At 37.6% G+C, this 18166-nt stretch overlaps 1 protein-coding gene across 3 annotated transcripts in view; it reads right to left on the bottom strand.

Moving 5' to 3' along the window:
- PARN (poly(A)-specific ribonuclease) overlaps positions 1 to 18166 on the bottom strand; it is a 185307-nt gene that overhangs the window by 114758 nt on the left and 52383 nt on the right. For all 3 annotated transcript variants that reach the window (XM_029576561.1, XM_029576560.1, XM_029576562.1), the window contains exon 19: positions 112 to 167. In XM_029576561.1, coding sequence (XP_029432421.1) covers positions 112 to 167 — 56 coding nt within the window. The remainder of the gene's footprint in view (positions 1 to 111; positions 168 to 18166) is intronic.

Below are 18166 nucleotides of genomic sequence, written 5' to 3' on the forward strand. Positions count from 1 at the left end.
CACACAAAAAAAGTGTTGCCTCATTTTTATAATACTAGATATTCTTGCAGATTAAGAATTTAGCAGTGTTAAATCAAGGATGGTACAAACAAAAAAAAAAATTCAACTTACAGTCTGGCCCTTCTAGATTGAGATATGGTATGTCCATGACCCTCATAAGAAATAACCTAGAAAAGGGAAAAACACAGCAGGGGCAGAGTTAGACCATGTACTTAGGGAGCTCAATTTTATAACTATGCTTAGGGCTGAAGTCCACATGTATGAAGTATGAGAGACTTGTGCACGCAAGTTTGCCTTGAAAATTAATGGGTACATGAGAACTCTTGCGTGGCATTTATGCACACTTCTGCCTTTAGAGAGTACATGTTTAAAATGGTGTCCCACCCTAACTGCCTCTAGAAATTCTTTTTTCAAGAATTCATAGAAGCACACATGAAATTGCTTCTCTGTACAGAATACATAATTCAGCAGCTTGTGTCAGGAATCATTTTTGCCAAATATAAGTAGTTTAGCATCAAAACCTATACAAGAGACAGACTGCCAGCCACTGGACCACAACAAAAGCTGACCAGACAGGCATCTGAAGATGAGACCCCTATGCATTGATTTCTTCCAATCACCAAATTCATTATGTAAGACGACAAAATTAGTCCATAATCTGTATGAAGTAACTGCCTTCAGTGCAAACTGCAAATTCACCTTACTTCCATGGTGCTCTGCTCTTGACTGTCCTATTATACCTTACAATTTGGGCAATAGAAGTTTTAGGATTTCAAATATATCTAACATCTGCAAGATAAAACATTTATACAGAAAGCTGAAGACCACTGCAATACTGAATGTTTAAAAACAAACATTAAAAAATAAAAAGGCACCAGTCATAGGTACTATAGTCCTTTCTTTGCTGTGGCACTATACTGTCCTCAAACTATGAAACTGCAGTGAATTAGTCAATAATCAAAAGACTTAAAGAGTAGTATTAGCTATTTGAAGTCTAACAGGTTATCAGTGACAGAAGTTGTATTAAAAAAAAAAAAAGACTTAATTCTTTTCTTAATGATGTACTGAGAATAAAGAACATTGAAGACAGAATCAGGAGGCTTGCAAAAGACCAGTGCGTTTGAACAAAGATACATACAATTGTTAATGCCCTGGAATATGGCAGGCAGTTCAGAGGTAACAATTGCTGGGCCAAGCTTCTGTTCCTTGATTCATCCTGAGGATGCTGCAAAGGAAGTATTCACAGCCCCTGGAAGGAGTCCACGTCATGCAACAGTAGTGACCAAACCTAGGACCCACATGCCATGAATTGTTGCCTGACTGGGCTAAGTGAGTTGGGAGAAAGATCAATAGGGGAAATCCTGGGTAGTTCCACATGAAGGTTCACACCACTATAGCTAGATGCTAGAGTGGCTAGCTCTGATTGAGCTGGAAACTCAAAGAAACTGCTGGTCCACACACACACAAAATTGCTCTGGAAGCTTCATTTTGGTTTTTAATACTATGTATAGCCAGCACCTGACATTTCAAGCCAATCAGTAGTTTTACACATTTCCCATATGGGAACAGCAGATAAAGCCAGAAAGGTCCATAGGGCCTACTCATATTCTTTTCCTATTGCAATATTCAGCCAAAGCATACAAAGGCTTGATCAGGCAGCATATACTGGGGAACAACTGGGAATCACTTCCCCTAGCAGTTGCAAGCATCAGTACCAATGTTCTCAGCCCTGGCTGGCCAGAGATCAAGAATCTAATAAGAGAATTGAATTGCATGGTTGCATTCATCCACACCAGCCAGACAAGAGTCATACCTTTTCATGTGGAGATGCATTTGCTGAACTTCAATTTTACAAAGAAATGTAGAACTTAAATGAAACATGCTTTTACAAGTTAAAAGCAATGGAGAAATTCTTACCTGTTAATTCTTTCCATGAATCCTGCTATACCAATCCAGACAAGTGGGTCATGACCCCCTACCAGCAGAAAGGCAAAGAAAACATGCAGCTTTCTCCACATCACCATTACATATAGGTGGTGGCACACAGAGAAACCTAGTATACTTATGTACTGTTACTTAGTGCTTTGATATATCTCTAAAAGTAAGGGAAGGATATGCCAAACTTATGACTTAGAAGACTAAAACCACTGCTAACACCAACAAACTTCCGATCTGTGTTACAAGCTTTAATTTTTGCAAGCACTGACTACTGTAATGCCCTTCTACTGGGTTTACCTTACACCACGATAAGACCACTCCAGATACTACAAAACATGGCTGCTAGAATTCTAACTGGTGAAGGTAAAAGAGACCATATCACCGAAACCCTAGCTGAGCTACACTGGCTACCCATTGAGCAAAGAATAAAATACAAAACACTATGTACCATAAATTAATACATTAAGAAAAAGCAGAATGGCTGAACACAGCCCTTCACAGGAACCTGAGATCAGAAAACAAAGCATTGCTAACTATTTCTTCAGTCAAAACAGCAAGACTAACGCAAGTAAGGGAAAGGGCTCTATCCTTAGCAAGACCTATAATATGGAACACCATGCCGTTAGAAATCAGGTTGCAAAGAGACATCAAAACACTCAGAAAAAGTTTAAACACATGGCTATTTAACCAAGCATATCACAAGAGCATAGAGAGTAGAATCCAGGGAAGTGTAGTATGCGGTCAGTAGCTCACCCACACACATCACCTTGCTCAATATGTATTTTATTTTTGACTCATTTTAATACCAAAGATAAGATTTAACAATTAATTCAGTTTATAGCCGATAAAGATAGAAATGGACATGTTTTATCACACCCAACAATTAGTATTTATTATGAAACTATGTTACCGTACCCTGATGGCACCTGTTTAAGTTGATATAACTTAACATTTAGCAACATTAATTTATGTGCTTTATTGTGAACTGTTGTGATGGCACCTAGCTTAACGACAGTATAGAAAAGACTAAATAAAATACATTAAAAAAAAACAAAAAAAAAAAACAAAACTTAGGAAAGATCAGACCAGGGGTTCTCAACCCAGTCCTTGGGACACACCTAACCAGTCAGGTTTTCAGGATATCCACAATGAATATGTATTTATTTATTTATTTAAAAGTATTTATATACCGTTTTATAAAATGAGTTTGTCAAAACGGTTTACATTAATTAAAATAAAGTTTTTAAAAAGAAAAGTCAAATTAAAAATAAGTTAAAATATACAAAAATTAATTTAGCTAAAACTTTTAAAAATAAATCAAATTACTCAAAAAATAAAAAAAAAAGGTGGACTTGCATATTCATTGTGGATATCCTGAAAACTTGACTGGCTAGTGTGTCCCAAGGATTGGATTGAAAACCATTGTCCGAACACTACCCATCCACACCCCAAAAACCAATGACAGAGGCATTAAGAGAGAATAGTTGGTAAAGGTAGAGGAGACTGAAATCTCTGCAAAATATGTAGACATCTAAAATCACCACCTTATTTCAGCCCATGTTCCCTAGTGGGGACCTAGACTGGTGTAGCAGGATTCAAAGAAATAATTCATATAATTCTCCTTCCATTTCCTCCTGCTATACCAGTTCAGATAGGTGGGAAGTACGGGCCCCTCTGAGAACTCCCGCTCTAAATGCTGCATGTTGCTTAGCCATTACATCCAATCTATAATGCACAGAAAGAATGCTACTACTACCACCAAGTCATCACCTTGCAAATGTCCACTGGTGCAATGCCAACTGCTTCTGCCCAGGAAGACAATTATAGCAGAATAAGCTTGCTCACTCTCAGGAGCTTGACAGCCCTTGAGTAAATATGCTGAAGAAATGGTTTCCCTGATCCAACACCCTAAAGTAACTTTAAAGGCTGCTTCCCCTTTGTTCTGTTTGGAAGTCCACAAACTTATTTTACGGAATTTGACTTCCAGATACCTGAGAACTTGGATACTCAAATTTCAAAAACTTGTTGCTGTCCTGACATTCCTCTTTAAGGAAGGCTGCTAAAAACTGGTTGAGATGAGAAAGACATCACTTTCAGAAAAGGTGGCACAGGATAAATAATGAATCTGAAGCAAAGACCAAGAAGGGATCCCTACAGGATACAGTCAATCTCCAAGATATGCTTGGCGTTTGCCTACCAGAAAAAACTGTTTAAGGACAGGTCCTTAAAAGAATGTTGCAAATGCTCAAAGGGAGAGTACACTAGTGCCTGCAGAACCAGGTTAATATCCCACTGAGGAACCACCAGCCTGAAAGGAAGCTGCAATCTCTTAATGCCTTAAAGAAAATGGAATGCATCTGGATGGAAGGTGCCCTGAATCCTACATCTAGAACAGCGAATGGCAAACAAGACTGACCGTAATAATTTAAGATATCACTGCCACCAGATGTCTTTCAAGAATGGGCTACCTGTGAGCCAATTCTTTAGAATTGGCCTGATTTGTTCTACGTCTGAAGATTTTGAACTGCAAGCTCGAGTTTTATTTGATCAGTTTCAATCCTGGGGATATCTTAATGCAACTATTAAGAAGGCATACAAACAAGCCAAGTTTTTGCATCATGATCAGTTACATTATCATCAACATAAGATTGATCACGGAAGACTAGTATGTACTACAGCATAGTATAGCAACAGCAATGATAGCATCAATAAGAAAACATTGGCAAGTTTTGGCTTTACATAATATTTAAGGAGCCTCCTTTAACAGCTTTTAGAGGACCCAATATCCGTGACCATACTGTACATACTCATTTAGATTAGAACAGTTGGGAGAGAACAGTTAAGGGTCTGCTATCAGACTATAGAAGGGGCTGATTTGATTGAGCCAGTAACAGGCAACCAAGTGCGAAGCAGATTTCAAACAGATTGCACATCAAAAAATGTGGTATAGTATTGGTATGCCCTTGTCCAAAACTATGTGGGACGTACAAGTCGTGCTATTAGAGTACGTTTATTAGAACATAGACCCAGTCTACAGACTCAGTGTGTCAGTTCCTATAGTTCAGAATTGCATTGAGAAGGGGCATGCTTTTGATGTATTACAGTGGATCGTAATTGATAAAGGATTAGAGGTGGTGATCATGCAGCATGTTTAAACTACCAGGAACAATTTTGGATTTACCAACTTAATACAGTGATGCCTCAAGGTCTCAATGAAGAATTGGATTGGTCCTCTTTGATGGAGTAGTACTTCTATCCCAATGGTTTATTTTAAATTATGATGTGAAGTATAAATACCATTGGTATTGCTCGTTGCTCTCCACCCACATCAAAGTCTGTTGAGAGACATTTACCATCAGTTACCTGACAAAGAAATTTCATTTTTCGAAACAGCAGTGTTGGGAGGTGCTTCAAGTCACTAAACATCTAGAGTTAGTTTGAAATTGAGTTAAAACAAGTACTAGACCAATACAAGAAGAGTAACATTTACAGTTTAATCTAAATAGGGATTTTATTTTAGATTTGTTTGGTGATACAAGTTGTATGGGATGTGTGGGTTTATAAGTTGTTGGAACAGGGTTGGACTTCCACAAGTGGTTTTTTTAGGAATGTTTATAAAGAAGAATAACCACATAAAATGAAAAGTATTTAATGGTGGGGTTTCTGTTCACTTATAAGGTGGAAGGTGATAAATTGATTACATGATAAAGCAAGACCCTATAAGCTGCCGGTATGGCAGATCCTTAAATGGTTAAAAATATGAAACTACCACTTTTCCACTTCACAAAATTAGTTGTGTTTATAAGTTTATAGAAGGGGTTATAGTTTCTCATTTTTTGTGATATCCATTTTTCAGCAAACATTCATTCGATATGGATGATCACAAGTACATTTAATGAGCTTACAATTAATAAAACAGCATTCACATGTTAATATCACTGGTAACATTATGATTACCTGCGCTATCTATAAGTCAGGAAATGTATTCAAAGCTCCTTTGTTTTCATTTACTGCAACATTTAACAGAACTTAGTCTGGCAGTAATAATTTGATTGAGTATTTCATTGCATAGTTCAGTTCCACTGATGTCTGAATCATCTCAGTCTGTAAGGATACCTGAATCTTTGCAAAGTTTGAGCAATTTGACTGGTAATTTATATAAACCACATAGTACAATGTACTTTGTATTTTATTTAAAGTTTTATATACCACAAACTTTAAAATCCCCAGTGTTAGCAAAATTCTCATTTGTTCAAAATGTGATTGTAGAACTAGCTTTATCTAAAATTTTATTGCCATTAATCCTGAAACTGTTCAGACTAGATACCATGGTAGTTACCCATGTAGTTGAACATATGCTTTTAGAGCTGGAGTCTTTTCAACAAAAATTTATTGTTGAGTGCTTTGGCCAATTTCCTGGCATCCAATACAAGTCTTTCAAAGCCTTTAGATGACCAATATTCAGTTTACTTTGTACATAATTCTAAAACGGATGCACAGCGGAATTTGTTTCCATGGTACTGGATTGCATCATCTTGCTCACGATATCTTTGTGTGTAGATCATACCATATAACTACAAATGGAAAAACAATTCTAATTTGAGACAGCATTAAAGCTTCATGGTTCACTGCAAATCAGACAAGGATTCATTTACACTTGCAGAGATTTCAGCAATTTGATCTCTCAATGGTTTTAAACAATCCATCCAGCATCCCAATGTGTGTTGCAAAGTGATTTGACAGTAAATGTGGGTACATGGTTAACATTTTCCATCTTTCTACAGATGCAAAAAAATAGATGCGCTGTATAGTACTGAAACAATGAAACTACTTCTGTGCACTAAAATGCAACATTTCCAACTAAGATCAGTAGGGCAGCCATGGGGCATGATTTGTGGATTTTCTCGTATTCGAGCCATAATAGCCCTGGCCCCTGCAGTTCTTGAAATTTTAAATCCTCAATTTTTTTAAGACACTATAAACAATTGCCCTGTTTCTTGAAATGTGAAAATGCTCTTGAACAATTAAATCTGGTTCATTTACATACACACATAATCTGAATATTTGCTTTCTTTATGCTAGATTTGAGCTATAAATCAATTTTGATTTTCTAGCTTTCTAAAAAATGTTAAGATGCCATTACAGGTAGTTTTCATTGTCTTGCTGCAACACTAGATTCTTTTGAAATACGTTACATTTATGCACTTTGAAATATTTACTTCGTATGTTTAGTAATGGCATGTCAGTTGCATTTCCTACATACAACTGTTTGCACAGATCTTTACAACTGAAAGCAGTTCAAGGATTGGGGAGAATTTGTCCCCTCCACTATTCATGAATATGCTTCCAGTTGCAGTTGCCATTTGAAGCCAAGGAAAATTTTGGCTGATTGGAAGAACACTGGGCAACAAACGCAAAAAGCTCTTCAATTCTCCAAGTACAGAAGCCCAAGCTCAAACAGGATTTCCCACTAGCAGTTTTCCTATACTCTGCTGAATTAGAGAAACAGCGGTTATTAGAATGAGGATAAACGTGGTGTTCATGGTTGCATGTATACAATATGATCATGAATTTCCAATTAAATGCAGCAAGCCAGCTGGCAGGATCATCGTAATTCACGTCAGCAATATAAAATCTTGTTTAGCTGTCCATATCGGAATTCCAGTTTCACATAAATGAACTCTGCTCAATCCCAATCAGCTTTCAGTTGTACGATCTTGAAAGTAATTATTTGTCCCAGCAGAAGTTTAATGCTGCTGCTCTATTTTATTTTCCATTTCAAACTTTTACAGAAAAATTCACTGAAGCCATTGGCTGAAGCAGAGCAATGTACTGAGCAGTTTTTAAAAATTAGGAAAAAAGGTTTCCCCACTTTTCTGTATTGTTTTCTTTTGCATTTTTCTTAACAAATCTCTTGGGAAGCATCTAGGTAAAGCACTCGTTGCAGGTTAACAGTACTACGTCAAGCGTTATTTGGTTTCAGAATCTCAGTTTAGAAATTCCAGTTTTCCTCAAAAGCATGATTAAAAAGGACGAGATGTTCCCAACGTTCGTCGGTATATAAAAGATATTAAATAAATAAATGCAAAATGACTATAGTGCATGGTACTGCACTAGCTGGCTGTTCTCTCTTTGGTAGCATGGCCTGCAGCTAGCTGCACATGTATTGTTGCAAATTTACCTTCAGATGGGCAGAAGGGTTTTTACTTTTTTTTTCCCCACTTGAGTGCTCAGTCTACTTTGGCAGAACGGGTCCAATTCATATTTAGCCAGTTATGTAAGGAGTCGTGTGGAAACCTGAATACTCATGTTACAATTCGGTTTTACATAATATAAGCTGCATTTTTTTTTTTATTTGGATTTGTAGGTAATCATGGATGAAAAACCATATTTCTGATTACAGTGAGGTTTTAGCATCCTTATAAACTGGTGCTCTGGGCACCTGCCTGGGTGGCCTGATCTAATCCAGTCCTGCTTTGCTTTTACAGCGTCATCAACTATAATCATGTGAAATGGTTGTTTAAAAATTTTAACTCTTTTAACACTGAGGTAGTAATATTAACTAGATAGATAAACAGAGGGATGCCACCACAAAAATTAGATACAGGGAAGTGGAAGTCAAAACAAAATGTGACATTAGAAAAATTAACCAGAGTCTCAAAACACTTAGACTAAGTCAAAGCACAAGCAAAATGATCATAAAATCAAAATAAAAACCAGTTCAAAGATTAATACTGAGGTCCTGACATGGCCAATAATTATTTATTTAGCATTTTTATATACCGACATCCGTTACAAATAACTTGAAACTCTGGCAGGGACTCTGTCAGTTAGGCATAGCCTTTACAAGGAACCAAGATAAATACGTGATACATGATCGAAATTAAGGAAGTTATCTGGAGAGATCAGTTAACTGAAAGATAGATTTATAACTAGTGTTTTATGTACAATATATACGCTTGGGCATCTACGGTGTTGATGAGAGGGGGATCAAAAATAAAGGGTGGGGGGAGAAGCCTGTAGAGGGAAGCGCAACCCATAGTCCTCAATGGAGAGTGGTGTTGGAGGGGAAGGCTTGTAGAAAAAGCCAGGTTTTTAGTTTTTTTGTTTATTTTTTAAACTTGGGGGTGGAGGTTTCGGTGCGTAGATCTGGAGGCATGGAGTTCCAAAGGGTGGGGCCAGATAGGGAAAAGGCCCTCTTAGTGGTAGAGGTAAGGTTGGTGGATTTGATGGATGGGAGGTGCAGGTCGGATGTGTGGAGATGCGTAGCATGAGGGGAGGATTGAGCCAGCGAAAGTTTTCAGGTACGATACTTTTATGAATGAGAGAAAGGGTTTTGTAATTAGCAAACGATGCCTGCTTCAGAAGAGAAATGTCAATACTGATACAATGCGTTGTCTTCGATTCCAAAGAATGCTGGGTCCTGATCAGTTGACAATACAAACACTGCTGAAAGATGTTCCAAGGAATCTATTACCAGTGTGAGGATGTGCCATGTAACCAGACAAGTCAGAGGCCCAATCGTGTTGGTAATCTCAGTTTGCAACTGATTTCCACTTCCCCTGTTTTGGTTTTAGCAAATTTGCTATGGATAAGCTATTGCTTGATAAAAACCAGATTGAGGTCTTATTGCTATTTTCAGTGTTGTAAATGGTTCTTAACTGTCTGCACAGCTATGATAAAGCCATCAAGCAGTGTCTGAATGAGTAGTTTCTGGTACTCACTCAATACTAACAGGCTTATTTTACTAGTATTCAAAGCCACCCAGCAGAATTATTTTCAGTGGGTCACATTCCACTTTGCTACAAGAAGGTTCAAACACAAGATACTAAACAAGTAGCTGACAATGAACACATTTTAAATTTTTAAAATCAATACCTATAAACGACGCTTGACCGACGTGCCGCAAATGCGCAGTAGAGACCAGCTCTACCGCGCATGTGCGGGCGAGCACGTCGGTCTCAGGCAGCGTCAGGGGAAAAAAAATGGCGGCGTCGAGTGGCGGTTCGCGGCGGCGGTGGCAGGAGAGAGAGAGCAGGAGGGAGGGAGTGAGAGGGAGGGCGGGACTGAGTGAGTGGGACTGAGGGCAGAGGACAGAGGGGGAGTGGGACTGAGGGCAGAGGACAGAGGGAGTGGGACTGAGGGCAGAGGGAGTGGGACTGAGAGAGGGAGAGGGACTGAGAGAGGGGGAGGGAGGGAGAGACTGAGTGGGAGGAGAGGGAGGGTGGAGAGGAGTGGGTGGGGGAGGGGGTGGTGAAGAGTGAGGGGAGAGAGAATGAGGGGGAGGTGAGAGAGGGATGTAGCCCGTTTTAACGGGCTTAACGGCTTGTTAGTATATAAAACAAGTCAAGATTTACTATACTAAAGCATAAAAAGCTATGCATCTGCTGGGCACATTCTGAAACAGTATTAACGTTCTTATTCTAGTGAAAAAGACAACTCTTTAGAGCAAGGCTGTATGTAGTCACACACAAAGGACATGCAAAATAGGCAACATACCAAGTTATATCAAGGAACACAAGCGTGTTGCAGCATAAAGATCTATTAACTCATGGAATGACCAAATACTTCTAATACCAGAAATTTAATGCCAAAGTCAAAGGCAGCAATTCAATATAAGAATTTCAGTTCCGGCAGTACAATTTAGTGCTCCTCTGTCCCCTGACACGGGACAGTTTTGCCAAAGCTTTTGTATTCTACACCATGCTGAACTGTTCAGAATAAGATGTGTTATAAACTGATATCCAAACCACCTCTCAACAAGAACTGCTCCTCCCACTGAAGCTTCAGACTATGCTCTAACACAAATCAAGCCAAGCTATTATATATTAGCATACTTCTGTCCGAACCTTCAATTTTTCATGGGTATTCTAAGTGCCATATATTAGGCTACAATGTTTAGAAAAACCTAAGGATAATCTTATGTCAAGAAGCAGAGAGCATAATTTGTCAGCAATGAACCGAAATTAGTAGGTACTTTTCTTTAATTAAAAAAAAAAAAACCTCTAGCATTGAGGTTCTATCACAATCATATTTTCTGTTTCCTTTAGGTTTTGCATATCCATAATTTAACAAATTAATTAAGTTGATGCATCAGGAAAGAAATATTAGAAAACAATTATGTTGAAGCTTAGAACAACTTTTCTGAAAGACTGACCAGTCATGTACTTCACACTAAGGACTGAAAAATCCTACTGTTTATGTGGGGAAATATTTTTCAAACCCTGAATATAAAGTAGTTTAAAATCTTTGGACTAGGGAAAGCCCAAATGAACATCAGAAAAACAGAAAGTTGAAAAAAAACTGTCCCAACTTGAATCCTAGGTGAATCATATGCTGCAAACATCTAATAGAAAAAGGAATATGCCAAGTTGGAATTTCAATGTATAAACAAAGTAAAAAGATTGGAACAGTATCACAAATGACTTATGACAGTACTATCTTTTATATTATGAAAAGATTTCTTTGGATATAGCTTAAGACTCCAAAATGCAAACAATTTCACATGGCCGGTCACATTTGTCAGATTTTACTATTTTTATCATGAAAAGAAAATGCTCTTAAACTGTGAATTTGAATGCCCTACTCCAAACAGAGGAGAGAAATACAGGAAAAAGAAAACCCTTGAGGTAAATATGTCTGATTGCTGCTTCTTATTCCTGGATTATGGTACCACAGGCACCTGGAGTTTTCCTTCCGTTCTGGAATCTCTCCCTCCTCCTCTGCACCTAGCCCAAAAGAAATCAGCAACAGTGCTCTGGATAAAAGCATCAAATTCTGCTGCCCCCCTTTTACACCAACACAAATGTGCTCCTGAATCAGCTGGTAGGTCTGTCCATCAATATCTCCTCCCCTCCTTCTCCTTGTTGCTGCAATATTGCAAAACCAAAAGCAGTAGAAGCCAGGTTCAGATTTTAAAACGGGTCTCCTGCACAGCGCTAATGCTTTGCTATCAGTCCGGGAAGAGACATGATTATTGGCTATACTGCTAGGAAATACTGTTTTATAAAAAAGTTAATATATACATTGAAATGGAACTTGTTCAAGCTGCATATTTTAAAAAGTCATTAACCGGATGACTGCTAATCCCAACAGTCTTTTCCATCAACTGGAACCCGTTTACCAGGATGCTGTTATATTAACATACCGAGTGCAGTCCTGGTTCCTTGTTCCAGTATATAAAAAAAAAGTGTACTTTAATTTGTCCAGTAGTTCCCAAACCTGAACTAAAACTGCAATCCAGTTCAATTTTCAGGATAGCAACAATGAATATGCATAAGATGTTTGCATACAAACTTCTATGAATATTTGTTGTGGGATGTTCTGAAAACATGTTTGGGAACTATTCTACAAATGTTTACACTTTCATATTTTTGGTAAGACAGGAACATTGGCTACAATGCAACATACACAACCAGGTCCAGTTTTTAGGGTGTTAAAAATATGCAAATTAAACTGGATTTAAAAGCCAAACAGGTCTGACGAATGGAATGCAACACTGCTAGGCTAAAGACTGATACTTTCTTCCAGGTTTATATTTTTGTACACATGCCTTTTCAATGAGACCTCAACTTCATATGTTTAGGGAACAATAAATGATATTTGTTAAAGGATTGGGGGGGGGGGGCATTCCCCAGGTTAAACAAAAATGTGTACATCTTTTGTGTATGTATCTAATGAGAGGAAATATGTACATATTTTCTATGTTGAAACTATTCACTATATACACTGGACATCCTGGAGACTATTCATGGTGAATATCCTTGCTATCAAACTCCCACGAGACTGTGGGATGGTACTGGGAGGCTCAGTTCTCAGACCACTTGCAGTTGCTACCTGTGACCACTGATGCCAAGGAGATTAAGTTAAGCGAGTAGACCACTGGTAGCTCCAGAAGATACGGTACTCACTCGAGAGAACAGAAACAGAAATTACTTTGTTGGCCATGTATTTCTAAGCCGCCATAATTTGATTATGCACTTGGAACACAAACTTACAGTATGCAAGGATCTCTTTACATCACAATTTCTCATTCAAGCAAGCAATCATTTTTACTCAAATTTCTAAGACTCTAAAAAACAGTCTATGGCTATACATATTCTATATAGGTATCAATATATCAGTTTGAAAGGGTTTAGTGCAGAACCAAATCCCTCCTATGGCTGGTGCCACCTAATTCCTAAAGTACAGGGCTCATACACTTGCTAAAAAGCATAGAAAATCTAGAACAGAGCCTTCAAAGATTAGACTAGAGCATTTAAGGAGTTTCTGTACTTAAACCATTAACAAGGATGAAAGTTTGCTAGACAGGTTGTAAAATGGAGATCTTTGTGCACCTGTTGAGATAGTTCTTGTCTGTGCACATTCCCCTGCAATCTTTGAACTGTCAGGCAGATGGCAGCCTAACTCCTGCTGTGGGTATTTTGCAATTTCTGCTTAAGACTAGACAGGTAAAGCTGCTATATCTCTCAAAGCGAGGCTTGGAAGACATACTCTCCCAGTCTCCACATGTATGTTGGAGCATTCTGTATTGTGACTGGTCACGAGGCCAGCATCTTGGGTCACCTTTGGTAGTACAGTACTGGATCTAGCGGGGGCACTAGCACAAAATAGACCTCATCTTGGCTGGTGTGTAGAAGAACCAGATTTATGCCAATGCCCTGTCCCAAGCTCTATACATACTTCTGAGGACAACCTCTCCTGATCCTCCCCAGGCACTAGGTAAGCATGGGTTAACTCAGAATCTGTTATTGTACCTATTGAATCAGGAACCCAGTTGGTGGGCAGGAGTATGTGCACTAAAGGTGTTGTGGCACTGATTGGATCAAATATGTACGCAAGGCCTCCTGCTAGCCAGGTTATACTAAGTTTCCTTCCTACCTGATGAACTCAGAGTAGTTAAGGGAGAGGGATAAACAAGTATTCCTCGACAGCACAAGATATAAAATATAATGATCCACACCATGGCATAAGCAATTTTTTGCTTCTAAAATGAATGGAAAATTAAGATTTTAGAAGTGCTAAATTGGGTCATGCCAACCACATTTCTGTACACTTTTCTGGCCATTTACCAAAAGCCACACATTTACTATAAGAAAGATGCATCAAAACTAAATTTCAGATACAATTCAGACCAAAATTTTTAGAAAAACACAAATTTGAATTTTCTTGGAAGGGAAAAACATTGTAAATATGTCCTAAACCAGAGTCTACTATAGAATACTATTGGACCATATCCAAACAAGAATGCTCAAAGATCACATACCTAATTATATATAACTTATTTGCTGGGCTTTGCTCACCAACTCACATTTTGCAGAAAATTTTATACTCCTTTCCACTCGTTCTGTCAAAAAAGAAGTTAACATTTTTTATTTTTTTATTTAACAGAACGAGTTAACATGTAGCCGGCTGACCATGCTGCCTGCAGTTACACGACTCTGCAGTTGTTTGTTTTTTCTGTTATGTCTGAGATTCATGTTTAAGTGAGGACACTGGTAGGGTGTAATTTTTGTTCCAGTGTACTCCATGGGGCATTAGCAAAAATAGTGCTGTTGAAGCCTATACTTGGCAAACATGTTGGGTTTGAAGTGATTAACTACTACTGGGTCTGAACTAAATTGCATTCCATTTGGATTGCTGGCTTTTTTTTTTTACCCATTTCATCTTGGATCTGGAATTCTTCTGAAGTTCCTATGGAATCCTTTAACTTTTCTATTTTTTTCTATTCAATTTAAATTCCCCTCCCTTTTTTTTTCGTTTTGGCTGTTGGTAGTGTTTGTATTTTGTCTAGTCCCTGGTTATATCTGTGCATTTTACTGAATAGTTTGAGACTCCAGTGTCAATTTGTCATTCGGGATGTATTTGGATTTTCTCTGTTAATGTTTCCCTCTTAGTGGCATATATTTAGGTTTATAAGATTTTGATACTGCATTTAGAATTTGTGTGTTAATGACTTGATATTTAATAAGTTACATTTCTTTGTAAGTTTGCCAGTATAGCCCTTTTTGTACAACTTGTGGTTGTGCTATACAATTTTGATCTCTGTATGTTATTAACAAGGAAGATCACATTTTTCCATAAAATTTTACTGAATATGTTTATGTGAAACATCCTTCAGCAATGGCAGACTTAAATGTTAAAATACCTTTGTAACACCAGAAGGAACAATTTAATTCAAAACCTCTAGAATGCATCCAATTTACACCAGCCTTAGTGTCTACATACAACATACTTTTTTTCCTCAATATGCACTTTTGTACAAGATAGACCATTTCATACAAATTAAGGTTTAAAGACCCTGAGGGAAAGAAGAATGCTTTAAAACCTCTTTATATTCATTCAGAGCCTCTTTCAAACAAATAAGGCTCTTAGTGTGACGATTATGCCCCATTTTGCAGAATGATTTCAGTACTTGGGAGGGGAGGCTCTAATCTTCCATTCTCCTCCTGCTTTAAGCAACCTTATTAAAATGCTTTGTAGAACTACAGTGCCTTGTAAGAGTAGTCACAAGCTTCTAAAAAACACAAACTCAAAATGCACTAGAGTTTCACTAGTCCACACTATACTCACTTACAATTATAGAAATATTCCAAAAGTATAAAAAAAATCTCAAGCCTTGATAGACTCAACATTTGGTGAAAGCCCCTTTTTCAGTCATGAGTCATTTAGGATAACTGTCTACCAACATTTGCACAGCAGGATGTTGCTTTTTCTGTCCAGTTCGCTCTGCAAAAGAGCTCAAGCTCTTTCAGGTTGGCTGGGGATTGCCTGCATTTCCTAATTTCTCTTCCAGATTAAAAATCACTCAAAGCAATTAATATGCTATGCACAATTTAAAAAAATCAACAGCTAAAAAACATGAAACTTAAAATATCAATTCAAACAAATTTAAACATTTCTGGATATGTACCTGTTGCACTCTAATCTTGCTCCAATCCCATCTTTACTCCTTAATAATGCTCACTGCTCATCCACCAAGTTTTCAGCTCCTTTATGAAATTTCAACAAGTCTCGTTCTTTTTAAACCTGGGAGATCATGCCATAATTTTGGAACTGCTATAGAAAAAGCTCTATTCTGCAACTGGACTTTCTTAAAAGCCTTCACTGATAACTGTAGCTGTGATTTTAAATTGGATCTCAATTCACACTCACTTGAATACCATTGAATCCAACCTCTAAACTGAGGCAGACCCAAACCATGGAGCACTTTAAAAGGCAGTACTAATTTTTTTTTTTTATTTGCACAGTTGTGCAATCAGCAATCCTTGTAATGTTAACAGTGGTGCTGCTGGGACACTACATAACCCAATACTACCCACCCTGTCATGTTTTGGATCACCTGCAATTTTCTGGTTACCCAACCCTAAATAAGTAGAAGCCTCAGCATGAGTGTACAGACTTTTTACAACACCCCTGAATCCAGAAATGGCCATGAATGCCTAATCATTCTATGAAATGCCATCTTGCTACTAATGCAACATGCTTTTCTAATGTTAAAGCCAGATCCCACTTTACTCCCAGAAATGTTTGTATTTAACATACATAGGTGTTAAGATATTTACAAGACATTACTTAATCATTACATCAAAATTCATCTATATTGCCCTATCAAGGTTAAAGTTTCTCCATCAATGACTCCACACAACTGCTTGCAACTACCCAATTACACTAGCAAGGATACATCTTAAGCTCCCTTACCATGCGCACACACTACTGATATAACCAGTAAAATGCATGAGGTATAAATAGAATTAGACTGGCTTACATTACAGATATACCATTCAAGTATTCCTAAACAGCTGACAAATAGAGAAGTCTTGTTTTGCATGATTTTGATTCTTCAGCCCAGAAATTTCTCATTGGGCCTGGACACAGTTACCTACATTAAAATATTAGCACTGTTTGAAATGCTACCAAGAGAACATTTACACTAGTGTTCCACCACTCAGCAAGGCAATTTAGCAACAAACTGGGTCTCAAGGAGGCATTGAGTCTTGATTCTCTTCTTAAACTTAAGTTAAAAATATTGCCATTTGCATCTGCAACTTAAAAATTCAGTGCAGAATCTCAGAGCGCCATATGCATACTTGCCTAGCATTCCCAGATCAGAGACTAGTTCTTAAAATTATATTTTTTAAGCTTTGCTAGTTTGCTCTAACTAAATCTGGCAAAACTATCACCTATGATCTCTTAAACCCCCTGCAAACCTCAATATTGCAAGCAGGAGCATGGCTACTTTAAATATAGTAAACAATTCAACAAAGCTTTCAGTCTGAATAACGAATCCATTTAACAAAGGTGCATCCGCAAACTCCACTGTACTCACATGGCATTGGAGAGCCTGCAAATAAAGTTTATAAAAATCGCACTCTAGAATTTCATTAAATCCTTTTTCACACGCAAGGACTTTGACAACAATAGTAACCATTCATTAAATAAAAATGCAGGCTATTTGCATTTTGTTTGCCTTAAAAGGTCCAGATTACCTAAGAGTAAACTACAGAAGACTACTTATGCTTTGATTTTTCTTGCCATGCCAAAAGATTGGTACTGTGCATCCCAACTTCTGGGCACTCATTCAAGGCCATTTTTTATTTATTGAATTTTTAAAAAAAAATTCTACAAAGCAAATATGCTAAGAAACATTGGAAATGAATATACAATACAAAGGCAAACCACCACATCATGAAAAACTTTTCCAATACTAAATCTGAAAACAGTAGAAGGGACAGCTGTAATAAAAAGGAGAACAAAGCAACGTTTTAAAGAAGCTTCTTAACCCGCACTCTGCTTAATGCACACAATTCCTTACAGATTCAAACTGGAGTAGAAGGGGATACTGGACACAAAAAAAAAAAAGATTGGAGCTGTTCCGGAGCAAAGATCTATAATAATCATTGGAACTTAACACATGTGCAGGGATATCTTAACATAAGAATTGCTCCTAATACTGTAGCCTGTCAAAGCAATAAATCTTTGCATCTTTCCAGTATTAATCTGGAAAGATCTGGGATTATCCTCACAGGTTATTCATAGAAAGGGGAATTCAAGTTTCTAAAGAAATGATGCACTTTACTCAAGTCTGCCTCAGATCCAAAGGAAACAAAATGCCCCTCTAAGATTTCAGGTCCAAAATTCTCCAAATTAGTCAAATTAAACAAAACATGGAGAGGTGGAGTTAGACATATTTTGAGAGGAAACCGGCAGAAAGAGCCATCTTGTTAAT

The sequence above is a fragment of the Rhinatrema bivittatum genome, chromosome 14 (genome assembly GCF_901001135.1).
Source record: "Rhinatrema bivittatum chromosome 14, aRhiBiv1.1, whole genome shotgun sequence".
In the NCBI taxonomy this organism is placed as follows: Eukaryota; Metazoa; Chordata; class Amphibia; order Gymnophiona; family Rhinatrematidae; genus Rhinatrema; species Rhinatrema bivittatum.